Source organism: Thermothielavioides terrestris, chromosome 4, assembly GCF_000226115.1.
Source record: "Thermothielavioides terrestris NRRL 8126 chromosome 4, complete sequence".
Taxonomy (NCBI): domain Eukaryota; kingdom Fungi; phylum Ascomycota; class Sordariomycetes; order Sordariales; family Chaetomiaceae; genus Thermothielavioides; species Thermothielavioides terrestris.
The window spans coordinates 2,899,081-2,918,297 of NC_016460.1; the positions used below are offsets into that span (position 1 = coordinate 2,899,081).

The following is a 19,217-nucleotide window of genomic DNA, read 5'->3' on the forward strand; positions in this document are numbered from 1 at the left end:
GTGTGCAGGTCTCGCATCCGGTCACCAACAAGCAACCGGCAGGCCAACAGCCAACGACTTACGAATAGCTAGCTGTTTTCTTGCAGCCGCCTCTTCCGATACATCATACCTACCTCGGTATCTTGTTGCCTCCTTGGCTCATGGAAAGCGGCACCAACGTGTTGAATGGCAAGACGTGTTGAAAGGTAAGGCACCCCAGCAGGCATCCTGTTGGAAAACCAGCCAGATGATGGATCTCAACTCTCTCAACTTTGCCCGAGTATGCAGCAACTAACTATTCCGTACAGGCTCTTTCCTTTGTAGGGAGGTAAGGTAAGGTTGGGTCGGGGGAAAGGGAGGCGCAGCGTGGCTTAGCCTGCGTTTTCTCCCATACTCCTCAACGCTACATATCAGTTGAGCGGTGTGAGGCGGAGCTTGGGAACTACGGAATATACTACAGTAGAAGAACGGATGTCTTGCAGGTCCAGACTCCAACTGGTTTTGCTCTCCTCTCAAGACGGGCGGCGTTGATTGGCCGTTCCCGGTTTCCGTTCCCCGCCAACTTCCGCCCGGCAGCTGCTCCGCGCGCGGAACCAACCCAGTGGCGCCCGCTTGGTTCGTTGTGTGGGGGGGAGCAGAAGGGGTGTTGGGGGTACCGCCGCGGATGATCACAGTTTTGGGTTAATACGCATACTGTGTTATCTAGCACAGACTGAGTGTGAACAGTGAGAAAGGACTGCCAAATTTGCACTGTTTGAGCTGTCACAAGGTACTCGGAGACAGACAGTGTGATTGGATCTTCAGTGGCCGCATCGCGAGCGGCCATGTTGAAGGTGGCTGGTCGGCTGCAGCTGTGTGGATGATCGCCGAGAGGACGACTTGCGGACTGGATTGCCTCAATTTTTTGTCATCACTGCAGAACCGGGCGAAGTAGGGAGGAAGTAAATTTCTTCATTTAGGTGAGAATCTTGTGGTTTCTCGGACGACGAAGAGAAACTGTGATTCTGCTTCCTGAGCTTGGCTTACTTACATGTTTTGACAGGTCGCTGACACTCACTCCGTGTGGGCTTTACACAGCAAGGACAGCAAGGAGGACAGGATAAGGGCATCGAGAGTGGCCAGGCTTCACATTGCTAGCACACTGTGCAATAAGCAGCCGGCTCTCTGCTGCCAAGGATCGATTTCTGTTGACTCGGGAAACCCTGCCGGAGGGAGACACAGACGGAAAGATGGACGACTACATGTTCCAGTGGTACGTCAAGGACTGCACGTGCGTGCAGGAGGCGACCAGCTATCTTGAGATCTTCAATTACTCGGTAAGTGTCTCCGCCGGGGATTTCACAGGGCACAGCCTGCATGACGCTGAGGTAGCGCGACGGCGAAAAAAGCGGCGGGCAATGCTGTCGTGGCGGTCCGAGCGGCCGGCGCGAGTCAGGGGCAAGTCAACTAAACAATCATGCGCCTCGCCTAGGATCCCTCGCTCAACAGCATCGAGGAACACCGGTTCCGCATGGATGAGCTGCCGGACGAGTTTGACAACTTTCTGCATCGGAGGGTGAGCTCCCTAACGATGTGCAACCTACGGGTACTCAATGTGAGCCAGTTGGCTAACACAGCCGCCGCGTAGGGCGCATTTGAACCGCCCAAGCTGCCCCCGGGAGTCCGCCTACTCAGCGGTGTGCGGTTGATGTGAGTTGTCCTGATGTTTCTTGTCCTGGTCCACGTAGTACAGCCCGCAGTTCGAGATCTGACAACTGGGCATGCGCCGGCAGCCTCCAGCTCAATGCGAAGCACCCGGAGACCTTCACGGCCCGGTACCTCTCCCTGTCGCATAAGGCGTACGAGGAGATGGTCCGGGTCCTGCGCCTGCCGTTCCGCGCCATCGAGGGCACCAGCGTCGTCGGGCCCTTCTTCTGGTGCGCCTTCGACCAGGACGACGATGATCCGCACCTCCGTATGACCCCCCCTCCCCCTCATCCCATGTGTCCAGTCAGGTCACCGTCGCTAACTCGACTCGAACGCAAAAGAGATCATCTACCGCAAGTCGGACGTGCGCAAAAAGGGGCTGACGCGCGGCTGGGAGCTGATGCTCTCGCACTCGTTCCGGAGCAACATCACGACGGGGTACGCCAAGGGCACGCCGTCGTCCGACATGGTGGCGAGCATCACGCACCTGCGGGCGTGCGCCGCCCAGGTGCTGCACCCGATGCTGCTGCCCATCATCATCCTGAGCCACGACCTATCGGTGCGCAACGACCAGAAGCAGCGCGACGCACGCGAGTGGCTGCGCCTGCTCGAGCACGCCGTCAGCATGCGCAACGAGGTGCTCGAGGAGGAGAGCCGCTACATCAAGGAGTCCATGGTCGACCTGGACCAGATCAACCGCGACCTCGTCGAGTGCCACTCGCAGGTCCTGTGGAAGCGGCCCCAGGCCTACCAGGAGATCATCATGGGCATGTACCGCGCCATGGACAAGTTCTGGTCCAAGGCCTGCGACGACCCGGCCTACGGCGGGCCCGGCGGCGACGTCGACAAGCTGCACCGCAGCCTGCTGGCCCGGCTGGACTTCTACTACGCCAAGCTGAAGGGCATCGAGAACTACGCCCACATCACGCTGGAGCGGTTAGCCATCCAGCGGGCGGCGGTGCGTTGTGTCCTTCTCTTTATCTTTCTTTCTTCTTTCTTTCTTTTTTCCTTTTTTTTTTTTTTTTTTTCTTTCTTTCCCCCCTGGCACTGACAACCCCCGGCCCCAGCTGTACAACATCATCGCGCAAAAGGAATCCAAACTCAACCTGCAAATGGCCGGCGAGCAGCGCCGCCTCGCCCACGCGGCCAAGCGCGACAGCACCTCGATGAAGATCCTGTCCCTGCTCGGCGCCATCTTCCTGCCGGCCACCTACCTGGCCTCCATCTTCAGCATGTCCTTTTTCAACTTTAATAACAACAACAACAACGGCAACAGCAACAGCAACTCCAGCGGTAACAACCAGATCGTCTCGCCGCTGCTGTGGATCTACTTCGCCATCACGGCGCCGCTGACGCTGCTCGTCGTGGTCGCCTGGCGCTGGTGGGACAACCGGCGCGAGCGCCGGCACGCCGCCGAGGACGCCGACCTCGAGGCCGGCATCGACCGCATGGAGGCCCAGATCATGGCCACCATGCGCAAGCGCACCATGAGCAAGGTGCGCACCTGGGACGTGGGGACCGCGTCGTGATTGTCCCCCCTTGGAACCCGGGGGGGGGGGGGGGGGTCCTACACTACTGTTGGTTTGAAATTTGATGCATTCATTTGGTTGGGATATGACTGAAAAGGGGGGGGTTAATAAACTTTTGGGACTTCACTTCGTGGCGGTTAAGCGAGAGCGAGCGCGCTTGGGGGTGGCTCTTCAGCGTCTAGCGATCGGTGACGACGTCGACGACTTACGATTTACGACTCTAGAAAGACAGGGGGTGGCTTGGCCGAGTAGCCCTTTAATCTGGAGGATATACACAGTATATAATAATAATATGCGGTGGTCTGCTTTTGTCGTCCCTGGTTCGCATTGATGGACATATTCGGGTCGTCTCATGGCAACACAACAAGAGTCAACCGTCGTCGCAGCATCTATCCACGAATCAGATCGCCAAAGAGTCTAACCAACTAGGTATCTAGGGTAACTATGCCTTCTCTATCGCTATGATACAACCGCCGTCACAGTAGTCATACAAGCCATTTATCATACAGACAGATAGAAAGACACAGCCTCAAATCAGCGCCTGCCCCATAAACATGCTCTCCTTCACCTCGGCAACCACATCCCGCCGGTCGCCCTTGCCGACCAGCACGATGCCGCGGCCGCGGCGGCCCATGCGGCCGGCGCGGCCCAGGCGGTGGATGAAGTCGATGGTGGTGTGGGGCACGTCGTAGAGCACGACGTGGCGGACGGCGAGGGTGTCGATGCCGCGCGAGGCCAGGTCGGTGGCGACGATGACCTTGGTGTTGGGCAGGTAGCGGCGGGCGGCGGGGCCGGCGACGGCGCCGGCCTTGGCCAGCAGGGCCTGCTTGTTGTGCTCGACCTCGTCGCGGCCGATGCGCATGGGCTCGCCGCTCGTGAAGCTGGCCAGCATCTCGCTCTGGCGGTGCTCGGGCGTGTCGCGGTGCAGGGCCACCGCGTCGATGCCCTTGGACACGAGGTAGTCGGCGACCTCCTGGGTGGTGTCGCGCTCGTTGACGAACACCATGATGCGCTTGACGTCGACCTCGTCCTTGACGGGGCCCTCGTGGCGCGCGGCGTCCTTGCCGATGGACCAGATGGCGTCGGCGCAGGCGAGCAGCTTGTTGTTGCGGTAGGGGTCCTGGGACACGTCGATGACGCCGAGCTGGACGCGCCGCGGGATGGCGTGCAGGTTGGGCGTGGCGATGCGCTGCATGTCGGGGTAGTGGGCGGCCAGGTAGTTGTCGAGGCGGCGCGGGATCGTGGCGGAGCAGAGGATGAGCTGCTTGACGGCGGGCATGGCGCGGTCGACAATCTTGGAGGTCTCGGGGGAGAAGGAGCGGTCGAAGAGGGAGTCGGCTTCGTCGACGACGAGGTGGCGGACGCGGGAGAGGATGTTGGGGTCCTTGTCGGCCATGATGGCGAGGAGATGGGGGGTTGCGATGACCATGTCGACACCGCCGTGGCTGTACATGTTGCGCGAGATCTTGGCTGCGCTGTAGTTGGCCGAGAGCGGGCGCACCTTGAGCTTGGCCACGTGGGAGATCTTCTTGGCGACGGCGAGCACCTGGTCGACCAGCTCGGCGGTCGGGACCAGGACGACGGCGCGGGGGCGGGCCGTATTGGGGTGCGGCTCGAACCTGTCGATCCACTCGGACACGGGGGTGCCGCCGCGGCGCTCCTTCTCGGCTTCCAGCCGTTGGTTGTACGCCTGCACATCCGGATCGTCCGCCTCGGCCGCCTTGAGGGCATGCACGATGGGCAGCAAGTACGCCAGCGTCTTGCCGGACCCAGTCTCGGCGGCCAGGAGGAACTCTTCCCTCTCTCGCTCGGGCTTCTTCGGGCGGAGCGGGTTGAGCTTGAGCCGTCCGATCGGCAGACCGAGCAGGGCCGGGATGGCAAGCCTCTGGATGGGCGTCGGCTTGACGTCCACCATGCCCTCCAGCACCTCGTTCAGCACGGCGTCCCTCACGGATGGCAGCAGGTTGAACTGGTCGAAGGACTCGACGTCGGAGATGCGGGCCTTGACCTGGGCGCGCTCGCGGTAGGGGATGGTGGCGAGGGCGCGCTGCATCTTGAGCGCCTTCCGGTTGTCCTCCTCGTCGCCGCCCCCCGAATGTCCGTCTCTATCCCTGGCATCCCGGTCGGCCCCGGCGGCGGGCGAGCCGGATCGAGGCGGCGGCGCTCGTCGGCGCGAAGGGTCGATGTTGGCAACGGTGAGGTTCGTGCCGGACCAGGGGCCGTCAGGTCTGTCGCGGGGCCTCTTGGGGGCCTCTGTGCGCGGACCCTGGGCGACGCGGTCGGAGAGGACCATGCGCGACGGACGCTCGCGCTCGCGGCGTGTCGCAAACGAGCGGGAGCCGACAGTCCATGTCGACGTCGACGTCGATGTCCACGTCCATATCCCCGTCCCCGTCCCCGTCCCTGTCCATGGCGGCGCGGCGTCGACGACGGCGTTCCGGGGCGCAGCTGCCGCGCGACATATCAGGCAGACCGAATCGCGGGCTGTCCTCCACATGGTGGCGCAGATGTGGGATGTGAGGCCGCTGCACGGTGCAATTGCAGTTGACGATGGCCCAGCGCCTCTAGGGATCGCAGGCGGGACGAAAATTAATTTGGGACCCTGGCCCTGCACTGTTCTGCCGGTCCGACCGCTCCAGACCCCTGTCGCGCGCGGCTCCAACCCCACATGGCTTGGGGAGGGTGAGCGGAGGCGAATCAGGAAGGCGGTGTGCCGTCTAAGTGGTCAAGGGGAACATCTCTGCTCGCTCTTCCATGGCCGAGACTCAGGCTGCTCTGGTCGCAGTGTACAATACGGCTCGGACCGTCATGTTATTTGATTGATAACCAAGCGAGGTCTAGATCGGGAACACTTATTCTGCGGAATATACCGAGGTAATGGACTGAATAGTGTAACTAATACCTTATCCAAACTTCAACCACGGCGGGGCCTTATCGCAATCAATGACCTGCCCCGGTCCAGGTGCCTGCTGACCTTCGATCAGAAGCTTCTGGCAACTTCAACCAGCAGGAACATGACGTCGTGCAGCAGGCAGCAGCGCCGTTGTTCGCAAACTCGGCCAAGTTTGAGGGGCTTAGTGCTTGCATCGTTACCAACACTGTTGTATGTTCTATAGTGCTCAACACTAGTGGAGGTGGAGCTTTATGCACCGCCAGGACAAGCAGTGCGATGCGCAATGTTGATATGAACCCGGGGGGCCGTCCCATGCCTCGACATCGGTCCGAGACAAATTTCCGTTAACATCTCATGGCTGTTGATGGCTTGCCAAATGTCCTATTGCAAACAGCAATGACCTCAGGCAAGGGCAAGCAATCTTTTGCCTCCCTTCAAGCCACCCGCGCCCACCCACTCACTCCTGCTGCCATGACCATCTCCATCTCCACCAAACTCCACCTTCCGTCTCTCTCGTCGCCGGCACATCCCTGCGTCTCGAGCGCGCCGACGAGACCATGCGATGCGCCGCGAAGGTAGCTTAACCTGGAACTCCAATTCCTGCCTCAACATCTTTTCTTCCCTTCTTGGGACACAAACGAGTTCCTCGGTTTTCAGGTGCTACTCCGCAAATGACTTCAGGGAACCCGACCAACTGGGACCAGTATGAGCGCGGGGGCGTCTCCCGAACCGGGAGCGTCTCATCGTTCGGCAACCGGAGCGCCCAATCCGAGAATCAGTCTCTGCTGGGCCGCAGCGTCGACTCGAACCTCGACGACGCCGAGTTGCCACGGCTCAGGCGGAGCAGGTAGACCACCATCCACCACCCACCAGTTTCTGAAAGGGGATATTGTCACTAACACGCCCCCAGATCCTCCGTCACCAACCGCCTCTCCGCCTGGACCGACATCGGCGGCGTGAACAGCATCCGCTCCTTCACCCGCAGCTGGCGGCGCGCCGCCGGCTTCCCCGAGGTCATCCCGCAACGGCCCTCCTTCGTCTTCGCCCCGGACCAGGCCCCGATCGCCGCGGCATCATCAGCACCCACAGAATTGGGCGGCGCAGCCTTCTACTCGCCGCGCGATCTGGAGCAGGGCTCCCCCTCGCTGCGGCGCCACCTCCTCGATGCGGCCCTCTTCCCCGCCGGCGAGCAGTCCCCGCGCACGGCGAGCCCCGAGCCGGCCGCCAGCCGCGACGACTCGCTCTACCGCCAGTGGAGCCGCGACTCGAGGGAGCAGACGACGCCGGGCGCCGGGTCTATCTTCGCCGTCCCGCCGCACCTGGCCACGCCGTCCATCGTGGGCAGCTACGGGTCGTCCGCCCTCGATTACGGAACCGTCCGGTCCGATGTGCGCCGCGCGTCCATGGCCCAGGCGGCCGCGCTGTGGGAGCAGCAGCGACAGCAGCAGGAGGAGGAGGCCGGCGGCGGCGGCGGCGGTGGTGGTGCGGGGCTGGATGCCGAGCTCGCGCCGATCTTGGTGAAGGAGGTCGAGCAGGACGGCAGGTTCGTTTTGACGGTTGACGGCCAGTCCACGCTGCCACAGACCGTGTTCAACTCGACCAAGTGCGTGCACAACTACGGATTTTACGTGTGCCCCATGCTGGGTGGGCGGTGGCTTTGCTAACAGTTTTGCGTTGCGCGCAGCGTCCTGATTGGAGTCGGACTCCTGAGCCTTCCGATGGGCATCAAGTACGCCGGCTGGATCTGCGGCATGATCGCGTTGTTCCTGTGCGCGGGCGTGACGGGCTGGACAGCCAGGCTCCTGGCGAAGTGCATGGACGTGGACCCGAGCCTGATCACCTTCTCGGACCTCGCCTATATCTCGTTCGGCCGCAACGCCCGCATCGCCACGAGCGTCCTGTTCACGCTCGAGCTGCTCGCCGCGAGCGTGGCGCTCATCGTGCTTTTCGCCGACTCGCTCGATCTGCTGTTTCCCAGCGTGCTCTCCGTCACCGGCTGGAAGATCGTCTGCGCCGTCATCCTGATGCCGCTGAACTTCCTTCCGCTGCGGCTGCTGAGCTTCACGAGCATCATCGGGATCTTCTCGTGCTTGCTTAGTAAGTTCTTAAAGAAAGATCAACCGTAGATGTGGAAGTGGAGGGGTGCTGACTGGGGAACTCAGTCGTGCTCATTCTCATCATTGACGGCCTGATCGTGCCAACCGCGCCGGGCTCTCTCATCGAGCCAGCCAAGACCTACCTGTTCCCCGCCAACTGGCTGACCCTGCCGCTGTCGTTCGGCCTGCTCATGTCTCCATGGTGAGTGGCCATTTGATATTCCGCTATGAGATCAAGGTCACTCAACGTGTTTGTTCCAGGGGCGGCCACAGCGTCTTTCCGAACGTAAGTCGACCTCTCAATTGGAGAAGCCATCCCTTTCCGTAGAAAATAATTGAATACTCACCACCATCCAGATCTACCGCGACATGCGCCACCCCTACAAATACACCAAGGCGCTGAAGATCACTTTTTCCTTTACCGTACGTTAAGCCCCCCTCCTTAGTGTCGCCACTACCCAAACTAAGCCACCTAACTAACCTAACTAACCTTTCGCTGGCACAATACAGTACCTCCTCGACGCCACGACCGCCGTCGCAGGCCTGCTCATGTTCGGCGACGCCGTGCGCGACGAGGTGACGGCCAACGTGCTGCGCGAGAGCCGCTACCCGCGCGCCCTGGCCGCCCTCATGTGCGCCTGCGTCGCCGTCATCCCGCTCACCAAGATCCCGCTCAACGCCCGCCCCATCGTCGCCACCGTCGAGGTGCTCCTGCTCGGCTCGCCGGCGGCGGCTGTTGGGCATGGGCATGGGCATGGGCATGGACATGGGCATGGGTATGGGCATGGTGGTGGTGGTGGTGATGGTGGGAAACGGGGGCGGGTGCTGCGCGCGGCGAGGGCTGCTGTGCGGGTTGGTGTGATCGGTGTGTTCCTGGTCATGGCCTGCCTGTTCCCGGCGTTTGATCGCATCATGGCCTTCATGGGCAGCGCGCTCTGCTTTACTATCTGTGTGACGTGAGTTTGCCAGTTATCCATCCACTAACCCCCCTTTTGTTTTCCCTTCCTTCCTCTTTTCTCCTTGGGTGGTGAGACCACACATAGAGTCAGAGGCGGGCAGCCGTGCTAATGCGGGATAACAGGCTCCCTCTGGCCTTCTACCTCAGACTGTTCGGCCACGAGATCTCGGTCAGGGAGCGGTTTGTCGCCGCGTTTGTGATGATGCTGTCCGTCGTCCTGTCGGTTGTCGGCACCGTCTGGGCGTTCTTGCCCAAGAGCTTGATTGGTGTGGAGCCGGAGCCGGAGGCGCCGGCGCTGCGGTAGGACGGTTGTGTTTTTTGGGGGGGAATGGATTGGCCGTGGTGATGGTATGAAGGAGATGGGATCGATAACCCGGAAAGCTATGGATGGGGTTTGGCTGGGAGGGTGGTGGTTTGCTGTGATTTCTTCTCATGCATGGTCCGGCGTTTACAAGTGTCACATCTTTACTTGGGTTCGCGGCCGGTTTGGTTGGGTGTCCTGCATGCACCATACATACAATCGCATTCTGTAGAGGCAGTGGTAATGATCTGGCTTGGGTGGATAATAATAACAACTGGTACTACAACGGTAATGATGCCCGCGCCGTGGGAGCCCGACACATCAAAAGGGGCTGTGTGGCTGACGAGTTGCATCCCGATACCGGACACCATCAGCAAACCATGCCTCACTTGGACGAGAATATGTGTTTCGTTGCATGCCGTTTCAACTTCCCCAGCACGTATGTACCATTGAGCGAACCACCGTTTTGCCGTGTCACTGCGCGGTTGGTGTTCTTGCGGCTATAACTAGCCTGTTTGTTGTGTGTGGGGGTTTGTTTACACTGCAAAGCCGATGATGTGTCACCGCGGGATAGGAGGACAGGGGCTGCCACATACGCCACGGAATACACAAGACAACGTTGAACATGCTGCAGCACAGAACGGTTACTTTATCCGGGTGGCCCTGCCAATTTCATAGGACAGGAATGTCTGCAATGGAACAGGGTTTTGTTTGATGCTGGGTCATCACACAGTAGCTAACCACGAAGTGTTTACTAACCACTCGGATTAGTTTGTTGTTGTTGTCGTTGTTGCTGCAGCCGGTGCTCATTTCTCCCACCCCCTGCATACGCCGAGATATCCCACGGCCTCTGGCATGCCCACGACATCCCATTCACGCAGGGACCGTCAATAACCGTGCGTGCGGTCTCCGCTTTGTTAGAGACGCAGGTCGGGTAACTACACTATGTGGGCAAAATGGACCGTTGAAGCGTCGGGCCAGATGCACGCAGTAATCCGCAGTTCCAGAATCCCCCACATGCAGCCAACCAACAACCTAAGCGCCCTCTCCCGAGGTCTCAGAGCACGCCACACAGCTGTTGCTGGCCCAAGCTGGACTACCCAGCTCAGCAAGGAAGCTGTCGAACACGGGCGCAAGTCAGAAAGTTCGACCAGTAAGCGCCAACCGAGTCATGCCGGTCGTTAAGCCAGCTCAAGCAGCTCTCGGCCCGACGAAGAGCGTACTCCGTTTCCAGCCATGGCTGCACCATGTCAGACACGAGGAACGACCCCGGCGTGGGGTTGGAGAGAGGAGTCTAAGTGTAGCGTGGCACAACAGCCCTCCTTGAGCAGCCCAACCACCTATTCATCTCTTCGACCCCCTGTCGTGTCCAGTGTCACACAGTCCTCGTTACACATGATATCATCTCATCTCACCTCTCCAGAATCATCAGCAGGTAACAGCGAAGACCATGATTCTTGAGTGGGTAACTTCTGGTATTCTAGACTTAATCTCCTCGAGACATCTATGTAATACACAGAAAGCGAGTTGAAAGCCAAAGTCACCACACCTTCATCCACCTTCTCCCCGCCAGAGCAATGCAACCATCGCCCCCGCCAACCCCGTCGATCGATCGAGTATGTGTGAGAAGAACAAGAGAAGAATGCTGACCCTGCTGCCTTGCGATGACAAGGTGATGCGTGCTGAGCTGTGCTGCGCCGTTTGCTTGACCGTCCACGCCGCCATGAGAATGAGAACAAAAAGTAGTGATCCAACCGAGCCAAACTTGCTCCGTCCAGTCTCTCTCAAAAAGAACCATGCCCAACCGGCGATGCGCCAAACCCCGTGCCCATATGGTTGTGTCGTTTCGTTCTAGACCATGCTATGCGATAAAAAAAAAAAAAAAAGAAGGTGAGGGAGTGACAAGACCAGACAAAATGTGTAGAGATGAGTGTGTGTGTGTCAAACTCGATCTATGCGATCGATTTGATAGACAGAAGCCGACACTCTCCAAACATGTCATGCCGCAGCGGGGTCATCAACAGAGACCAGACAGAACAAGCACCAGCAAGGGTCAGCACCTCCCATACCAAGAAGCAGAAAACAGATGTCAGTTGAGAGTCGATCGACGGAGGCGGTAGATGATGTTGGCAATGATCCGGGGGGGAGAACGGATATGAACGGTGGTGGTGGGCCCAACCACAAGTGGTAGCCAGCAACCCGAGAACACCGCGCTCGCCTCAGGAGCGGGCTTCTTGCCAGTTACCAACCCACTCAAGATAACCAAAGGCGCTGCGCTTCTCCTTGCGCCAGTCAAAGTTCCAATTCCAATCTCGGTCACGCCCTTTGTTCCGCGGGCATTCCTTGGCCCGGTCGCGAGACCCGTGGTTGCTCCGACGTCCCTGGAAATGGTGATGTTGCTGATAATGATGAGGAGAGTGGTTTCCAGAGTAAGAAGAATGATGAGGGGAGTCGTTGCGGAGGTCGAACGCGCTGTGTCCCTTGGCTGGGGAGCTGACCGGGTGCGTATACCCAATCGGCCGGCCCGTCCGCAAGGGAAGCTCGGGGACCTTGGCGGGCGAACTGCCGGCGAACGCCCGTCGACGTTCACCGAGGGCAGCCCACTTGTCCATGTCGTTGCGCCGCGGCGACGGCGAGGGCCGAGGGGGCTGGGGCTCTTCCTTGGCCGGAGGTGCCTCGTAGAAGAACATGCCATCGGCCTCGGGATCCTCGTCGTAGGTGGGGCGGAACGCCTCGTCGATCGACGGGATCTTGGTCTCGTCGTTGGCGAGGGCGGCCGTCTTGGTGGCGGGCGACAGCCCCTGGCGAGGCGTGTCGTCATTGTCGACGGCTGCCGGCGCCGCCGCGTTGCTCTCATGGCTCCAGGTCCTCGAGTTCAGCTCCTTCAACGCCTGCAGTTGCCTAGCCTGCTGCTGCTGCTCCGCCTCCTCCTCGAACTCCTCATCCCACAGATCGCTCCAGCTCTTGGACACCGCATCCTTGCGTCCAAACACCAGGGACATGGCAGACTGGGTGCGGGGCTTGGACATGGTGATGGGCAGTGACCCAGCCATCGGGGCGGTCTTCGCAGCAGCCTTGGGAGGCAGGATCGGCCGGAAGCTTTCCGGCACTCCGGACGATTGCATCGAGGCACCGAGGCTCGAGTCCACATACGAGGACAGCGAGGGCGTGTGGGCAGCGCCCGACATCCAGTCGGATGCGGCACCCGACTTAGAGAACAGGTCTTCGTCGTCGACCTCGTCGTCCGGGATGACGCTGAGCTGTCGGATGGGCTTCGCCGGCGTCGCCTGCAGGGCCTTAGCCCACGGGAAGGCGCCGGTGTCGACCTGGGGACTCTGGATGGACGGCGTGCGGAGAGGCTCGCGGTTGGAGCTGGCAACAACACGGCGGTCGGTGGAGCAGAAGTCGTCGAGAGCTTCGTCGAGGGTGGTGAAGCTGACGACACGCAGCAAGGCTTCGCGGGCTCCGGCCAGGGAGCGCTTGCTCGGGTCCAAGTTCATGCACTGCACGATGACCTCAAACGTGTCCTGCGACATGGACGGGAACACGTCGAATAGCGACTGCTTGTCGCGGGAGAAATCAAGGAACAGGGGATCGGCCTCACTCGGCGTCGTGAAGGGATTCCGGGAGAACAGGATGTTGACGAGGCAGACGCCGATGGCCCAGATGTCGGCCTGAGCGGGCGAGTACCCAGCGCCGGCTGAGTCATACTGCTCGGGCGACATGTACCGATCGCTGCCCACCGTGGTCTCGTAGGTCCATTCCTCCGTCGTCGCAAGCCCGAAGTCACCCAGCTTCATGGAGCCCGACTGGGTCAAGAAGATGTTCTCGGGCTTGATGTCGCGGTGGTAGATGCCCTTGGAGTGGATGTAGGCAACGGCATCGACCAGCTCCAACATGAAGCGCCTGACGTGCTCCGTCTCCAGCGGGCCATGGCCGATCCGGATCGCTTCGTACAGATCGCCGCGCGGGCAGTACTCCAACACCAGGTAGACATGGGCATCCGTCTCGAACGAGTCGAGAAGATTGACGATGTTGGGGTGCGAGCCCAGCCGGCTGTGCAGAGCGAGCTCCTCCGACTTGTCGTCAACGGCGAAGTCGAAGCCGGCATCCATCGATGCCGTCTTTTTTGTCAGACACTTGATGGCGACCGTCTCACCCGTCCTGGTGTCCTTGGCCATGAAGACCATGCCGAAGGAGCCGTGGTTGAGGGGGGAGATGGTCTGATACCGACCGTTGAGGAGGACGCCATCGCGGAAGTGGTCGCGGAGGCATTCCATGGCGGAAGAATTAGGAATAGACGTGTCGGTACGGAGTCGAGAATGGTGGTACAATGGTCGAACGAGCTTTTCCCCTTGTCCCCAAAGCCGATCTATGCCGATCGAGAGCAGTCTTTATCGAGATAGAACGTTTCCGATTTGTACAACGCAGGAGGCAGTCGAATGCGTGACGCGGGACCAAGAGGGCGGGCCGTCAAGGTGAGACGAGAAGAGAAGGAGGACAGCAGCGGAAGGATGTACAACAGCGTAAAACCGCGAAGCAAAACAAAACACAAGCCAGCTCCGAGTCGTTCAGTGTCCGAGGCTCATGGGAGGGGTATTCCTAATGGCTGAACAAGATAAGGGGAAAGAGGAGGTCGAGGAGGTCGAGAAGGTCGTCAAGGAGGCCGGGCTGGCAGTCCCGGAGAACAAAAAACAAAGGAAATGGTCGTTATAACATCGGTGCGAGTCGAGAATGAATGACGCAGGAGTTGTGAGGGTTGAGCCTATAACCTAGACTCGAGGACGAGTGCCGTAGGCGGCAGGCGGTCTCGGAGGGTGGAGGGCCTGAACCGCGTGAAGGAGTTTCGGCGCCGCCACTGAGGTACGAGGACGGACGGACAAGGAGGGTCGACCGAGCGACGGAAGACGGGCGCAGCTGTCGTCAAGGACAGGGGAAGGGCGGCGGCGAACGTAACCAGGTGGCAGACAGCGAACCAGGGATCGAGTGGCAGCTATTGAAACACCTGGCGGATCGTCTCAGACAACATGCGGGAGGTAGGGGTCTTTGAGGAACAGGTGGACGAAGAGATGACTCTTCGACCCCCGTGTTCGGCGAGACGAGGCGTGTGATTCACCGTTGGTGGAGACCGATTGAGAGCTGGCAATTATTCGGCGCTGGCGGGATTCGGGTTTGAGGTGGGACGACCGGGTCCAGAGCTCACTGGTCAAGCAGCGCTGGAGGTACCACGAGGCGACACGCGGGAGATGCTGAGTGAACGCGTGGTTGATGTGGTACCGGTAGCTCGAGCGGATTCGACGACGGACTCGATGCTAGGCGTTCCAAGGGAAGCGGTCGAAGTCGTTTGTTGGTTGAGCTGGTCGTCTCTCCCAGTGCGACGAGAGAACTTGACGGGCCGAGCCAGATTGCAACTGTGCAGACAGCGCTAACAGAGTGGCGTGTGCTCGGCAGCTCAAACCAGTGCAGCGCAATGCCGTGCTCTTCGCAGTTCGTTTGCGGGACTTTGCGAGATAAAGACCACGCAGTGTTGATGAGAACAGCGACAGCAAAGGCGTGCAGACTTATACGACCGGCGGTGAGAGTGGAAGGTTGGAGAGGCGGTGGGAAAGGGGAGGATGGGAATGGGAAACAGATGGCAGGAGGGGAGCAGTGCAGGTGGGTTTGGGGTTTGGGAGGCACTGGTAACTTCAAGGAGATGCAAGACCGCGGGTGGAAGGGACCAGAAACGCCTGCGACAATGACTAACGTTAGGTTAGCTAACGTATCCGTAAACGTTAGGGGCCAGGACGGTCCTTCACAGTGGGCTGAGGGCACCCGACAACGATCAAAGGGGAATGGCCTTGGCCGAGCCCACAATCCATCGTGCCTGCCACAGAGGCGAGACATGGGTGGCGGCCAATGGCATGTTGATCGACGCTCGAAGAACGGATGGGCAGGCACTGGGCAGGTGGCCGGGCGAGGCGGCGATGGCCACCGTGTGGGCCACTTGTTGACACACTGGGTGAGTGTGTGTGTGCGCACTTGGTGTGTGGGTCGCGCATTGGCCACTGGAATGGGAGATGACGAGTGGGATCCATCGAAGGGTGCCACAGAACCACAGCACACCGCTTTGCCTGGTTCTGCATGGCGCCTCAGCTCTCTAGCCGCTTTCAGAGCAGCGCCATTCCGTCTTTGGCTTAGTGGACGGTGCAGGCGCAGTTCGCTCTTCGCTGCCAATCTCTTCCATCCCCCGGAATGTTGCTCCCTCGTGTGCAGTGGAGCCACCGCCACGACAGTTCTGCCTGGTTTAGCAGCTACACCGCCCGCGTCCCTTGCAGGCGTACCAGGCCAGCTCGCGAACAACAGCCGGTAACTTGGGAGTTGGGTACCGGTGCATCTCGCGAAAGCCGCCGAGGCCAGCAGACATCGTCGCGTTGCGGGCTCTCGTGAGGCCACGTCCACAATCGCTGACGAACCGCCGGTATCCACACCAGCAAATGAGGAGTGTCCCATCTCCACGACGGCGAATTGGCAATGTCCCCCGGGATGAGCTTATGACCTGCGCGAGTCGGACAATTTGCCTGCGTGGACTCCCTTGGTTGATGAGCCAAGTGTTGCGTGAGATTGTGAGGAGATGGAGACCTCGAAGGGTCCAAAAGTGCTCCCTTCAGGATTCCTGCCTGCAGGAAGCGCCTGGAAGCGCCTCTGACACCCTCAGCATGTTGCCATCTGCGCTGCTTTGTTCGGCATTCTTCCCAACGCGTTCTGTTTCAACTGGGAGCCAGACATCACCCGAGGCTGTCATCATTGGCTCGGCGCGTCATGCACTCCTTGCACGCTGCATCTTGCCCTGCCATAGGAAGCTTCCTGCTCTGCGGCGTGGGCCACGCGCTCCCAGTGGCTGCAATTACCCTCGGGCACTGCGAGTCCGCGAAAATAGCAAAGGCCAGCAAGCTCCCCCCCAACAATTTCCTGAGCTCGGCAGCTCCCGTTCCCAGCGCTTCCCATCGCAATCAATCAATCACGAGCAATCCACTTGGGACACAGCTGCTGTGGAGCGAGCGGTTTCCTGTTTTAAAGTGGGTTCCACAGACACAACGGCAGAGAGCGCATTCATAGTATAGGTACACTACACTACTCCATACCTTGATTGGAAACGCACGGCCACACCCCGCACCTCCACTGCCCTCCGTTGCATTGAGAAAAGGGGTAGCGATTACACTAACAGTAGAGGATAAACTGAAAACGGATGATCATGGTGCGATAACGCATTATCTCGTGTGCTCCGTACCCTGGAGTTGTCAGTTCCGGAGCAGCCCAAGTCTGCAGTTCGAGGGTGTGGGTAAGGGAGCGTGTTACTGACAGCATTCGATCTTCCGATTATTGCACGGGAGAGTTTTGGCTTGATACGCAGCCCAGGTTACGATCCCCGACGAAGACACGGTGTCTCCGGGGATGCCCGTGGCTTCCGCGGCCGGATGACCGGCGGATCAAGCATCGTGGGCGAGTCTGGGCCGCAACTGCCGAGGGAAGAGTTGCTAGTGTAGGAGCGAGTGGCCGACGCCCCGAGACTTGGGGCTGGGCCGATTGGGCGGGCGGACATTCTGCGGTCACACGACGTCACAAAACAAAGAATGTTGGGGCTTCCCGCTTCGCCCGATCTCGCGGACCCTTGAGGTTGGAAAGCTCGCCTCAGGCCGCCTAGTTTTATGGCCTGGGCAACGGGTGGCATGTTGGCATGTTTCGGCCGGGCGCAGTTGAAACCGCCCACCGCGGGGGCGGCCATCACTAACGCTCGTCCGGACACAGTGTTTGCAGTAGTTCGACGCACTAGTATTGACGATGAGGTGCGAGGACCTCCAAAGGGACGATGGGCAATGAGGGTGTGTGGGTGGTGTGGGTTGTCAGTCACAACCTACACACGAAGCACGCCCAATTGAATCTACACTCCGCAAATTGAAACGACTGCCGGGCAGGGGGTTAATTGGCTTTTTTGTTACACAGCACAAGTGGGCTATGATGCTGCTGGATTCCCTTGGGAGGGGTGAGGTAGCATCACCAACTGATCTTCGAGCGGTCAAGCAAGTAACTAAAAGTGGTTTTAATTGGGGTGCGTCTGGCGGATTGGCGCGTCAGAACCACACGCGTCCGCGGCCATCCCACCATTGTCTGGCGTCGATACCACCTGAGATGCAGGTTTCCTGGCGCTAAGATGATAATCAGTTCGTGTTAACCGAGTCGGAAGGGAGCGCTTGGGTCTGCAACTGCTGCAGCGAAGCCCGGTCTTGTCGCAGCATCGCGGTCTGTTGTAAGAAACACTCTTGTAAGAGACATGGAAAGCGCTGGTAACGGAGCAACTGAGTGTGCAATCCTGTGCCGCTGCGCTTCGAAATGTTTGCGGATTATCCTGTGTACGGAGTGCGGCGACCCAGTGCTTTGGTGCGCACTTTCATACCTGGTACGGAGCCGCGCCCTCACTGCTCCGTTCCAGAAACGCCAATCCGCAAGTCCCTCCGCCGTGCCGCGCGTCGATCCCCTATCGACGCATGAATGGCGCTTCATCCTGGCGGGGTTCGGGTGTTTGTGATTGATGGCTGCCTCTCGTTCTCTTTGGATCCAAGACACATCCAACCGCCCGCCCGCTGCCAACATGCGGATTGCCAATTCGGGAGTTGTCTTGAGCAACGACGCGGGGTTCACCACTGACATCAACAGCGGATCGCAGCAGTGGCTGATCCGCTGTGTTTCCCATCTCGTTGCTGGGATCAACGAGTGCCATTGCCGGGCTGTTTACGGAGTACCGCAGTAGTTCTGGTTCGACGGATACTCCGTGCGTTCTCCGTGCAGTCCAATCACAGGATCCTTTCGTCATTCCTGCAGCGGTCGCTCGGCCTCTCACTCGACAGGTCGGTGAGACAGCAGATGATGGACACTCGATCAAGTCGGACTGTCAATCGTTCGATGATGCAGCGGGGTGGCATGTTCGACGTTTGTTGTTGCTGCTGCATGAACCAAGCGGCATTTTGCCCGCTGCCCGGGAAACAATGGCTCGATTTTGCCTATCCTCTTTCCAGCAGTCGCTCGTAGCACAGACAGCGGTGATCCTGTCGCTCGGGAAGCTGCGTGACCCGGAGAGGGCAAGCAGTGGTCCGTTGGATGGACGGGATAAGCAGGCCGGCGCCGGTTGGGAGGGTGCGCTGCGCGTGCTCCGTCTTGTCCGTCTCCGTCTCCGTCTCCGTCGCCGTTCGCGGTAGGCGAGTCTTTCGCGCTATCGACGTCGCGACGGGGCGATGCATCTCTCCGTGTTAGCTCTCCTGCATCCTCCACAAAATCCACAGGCGCCAAGCAGGCTTCATGCACGGCTGCTGCAAGTTTGAAGTGGTGGGTGCGGATGGAAATTTCACCGTCGCATGAGAGTGAATGCCTCGGTGCTCTTCAGGGGGTCGGGGGACGACTGCGACGCTGACCGCCTTTCTTGTTGCAGAAGCTTGTCAATGCAGCCAAGGTCTCTCCTCCAACCCCAACCCGCAAAGGTTGGCTAATGTTGGTTTTAGCTGCAGGACAACCGTTACTTCGTCTGGGTTGAGTGTGTGTGATGCTGCAGGAGACGAAGTGAGTTCCGGAACGACAAAAAAAATTCGGGCGAATATTTTTTTTCAGCTGCATTCTCGATCCACTCACAGAGCAACGTCGACAACGTGGTTCCGCCATCGCGACGACCTCTTCACCGCCTCGTTAGCATCCGGCAGAAGCTCACTTGGTCGCTGGTCGCGGGCTTCAATCTCCGGCCGCCAGA

The 19,217-nt window shown here is 59.7% G+C and overlaps 6 protein-coding genes across 6 annotated transcripts; 4 read left to right on the forward strand and 2 right to left on the reverse strand.

Annotated features, from left to right (window-relative positions):
• The first annotated feature begins 1,444 nt into the window (after positions 1-1,444).
• THITE_2119638 (uncharacterized protein) lies at positions 1,445-3,280 on the forward strand. Its single transcript, XM_003655632.1, has 5 exons — positions 1,445-1,534; positions 1,607-1,668; positions 1,752-1,933; positions 2,007-2,623; positions 2,733-3,280. Exons 1-5 carry the CDS (start codon positions 1,490-1,492, stop codon positions 3,192-3,194), a joined length of 1,368 nt encoding a protein of 455 aa, XP_003655680.1. The 5' UTR covers positions 1,445-1,489; the 3' UTR covers positions 3,195-3,280.
• Positions 3,281-3,624: 344 nt separating this feature from the next.
• Positions 3,625-5,807, reverse strand: THITE_2119639 (uncharacterized protein; the record flags this gene model as incomplete). Its single annotated transcript, XM_003655633.1, has 1 exon — positions 3,625-5,807. A coding segment is annotated over exon 1 (1,963 nt), but the record flags the coding sequence as incomplete, so codon positions are not given.
• A 520-nt stretch (positions 5,808-6,327) lies between these two features.
• Positions 6,328-8,229, forward strand: THITE_2119641 (uncharacterized protein). The gene is made up of 3 exons (XM_003655634.1): positions 6,328-6,934; positions 6,998-7,690; positions 7,772-8,229. Exons 1-3 carry the CDS (start codon positions 6,759-6,761, stop codon positions 8,211-8,213), a joined length of 1,311 nt encoding a protein of 436 aa, XP_003655682.1. The 5' UTR covers positions 6,328-6,758; the 3' UTR covers positions 8,214-8,229.
• THITE_2119642 (uncharacterized protein) lies at positions 8,230-9,271 on the forward strand. Its single transcript, XM_003655635.1, has 3 exons — positions 8,230-8,385; positions 8,445-8,469; positions 8,541-9,271. The coding sequence occupies exon 3, from the start codon at positions 8,733-8,735 to the stop codon at positions 9,141-9,143; it is 411 nt and encodes a 136-aa protein (XP_003655683.1). The 5' UTR covers positions 8,230-8,385; positions 8,445-8,469; positions 8,541-8,732; the 3' UTR covers positions 9,144-9,271.
• Positions 9,227-10,168, forward strand: THITE_2119644 (uncharacterized protein). Its single transcript, XM_003655636.1, has one exon. It carries the CDS (start codon positions 9,251-9,253, stop codon positions 9,443-9,445), a length of 195 nt encoding a protein of 64 aa, XP_003655684.1. The 5' UTR covers positions 9,227-9,250; the 3' UTR covers positions 9,446-10,168.
• Positions 10,169-11,612: 1,444 nt separating this feature from the next.
• On the reverse strand, positions 11,613-14,182 carry THITE_2119646 (uncharacterized protein). Its single transcript, XM_003655637.1, has one exon. It carries the CDS (start codon positions 13,720-13,722, stop codon positions 11,662-11,664), a length of 2,061 nt encoding a protein of 686 aa, XP_003655685.1. The 5' UTR covers positions 13,723-14,182; the 3' UTR covers positions 11,613-11,661.
• Positions 14,183-19,217: the final 5,035 nt, after the last annotated feature.

Coding starts and splice junctions, on each gene's coding strand:
- THITE_2119646 (XM_003655637.1), bottom strand. CDS start 13,722: ATGGAATGCCTCCGCGACCACTTCCGCGATGGCGTCCTCCTCAACGGT.
- THITE_2119638 (XM_003655632.1), top strand. CDS start 1,490: ATGGATGAGCTGCCGGACGAGTTTGACAACTTTCTGCATCGGAGG. Junction 1,669..1,751: donor CTCAGCGGTGTGCGGTTGAT/GTGAGTTGTCCT, acceptor ATGCGCCGGCAG/CCTCCAGCTCAATGCGAAGC. Junction 2,624..2,732: donor TAGCCATCCAGCGGGCGGCG/GTGCGTTGTGTC, acceptor CCCCGGCCCCAG/CTGTACAACATCATCGCGCA.
- THITE_2119642 (XM_003655635.1), top strand. CDS start 8,733: ATGTTCGGCGACGCCGTGCGCGACGAGGTGACGGCCAACGTGCTGCGC.
- THITE_2119644 (XM_003655636.1), top strand. CDS start 9,251: ATGCGGGATAACAGGCTCCCTCTGGCCTTCTACCTCAGACTGTTCGGC.
- THITE_2119641 (XM_003655634.1), top strand. CDS start 6,759: ATGACTTCAGGGAACCCGACCAACTGGGACCAGTATGAGCGCGGGGGC. Junction 6,935..6,997: donor CCACGGCTCAGGCGGAGCAG/GTAGACCACCAT, acceptor ACACGCCCCCAG/ATCCTCCGTCACCAACCGCC. Junction 7,691..7,771: donor ACCGTGTTCAACTCGACCAA/GTGCGTGCACAA, acceptor CGTTGCGCGCAG/CGTCCTGATTGGAGTCGGAC.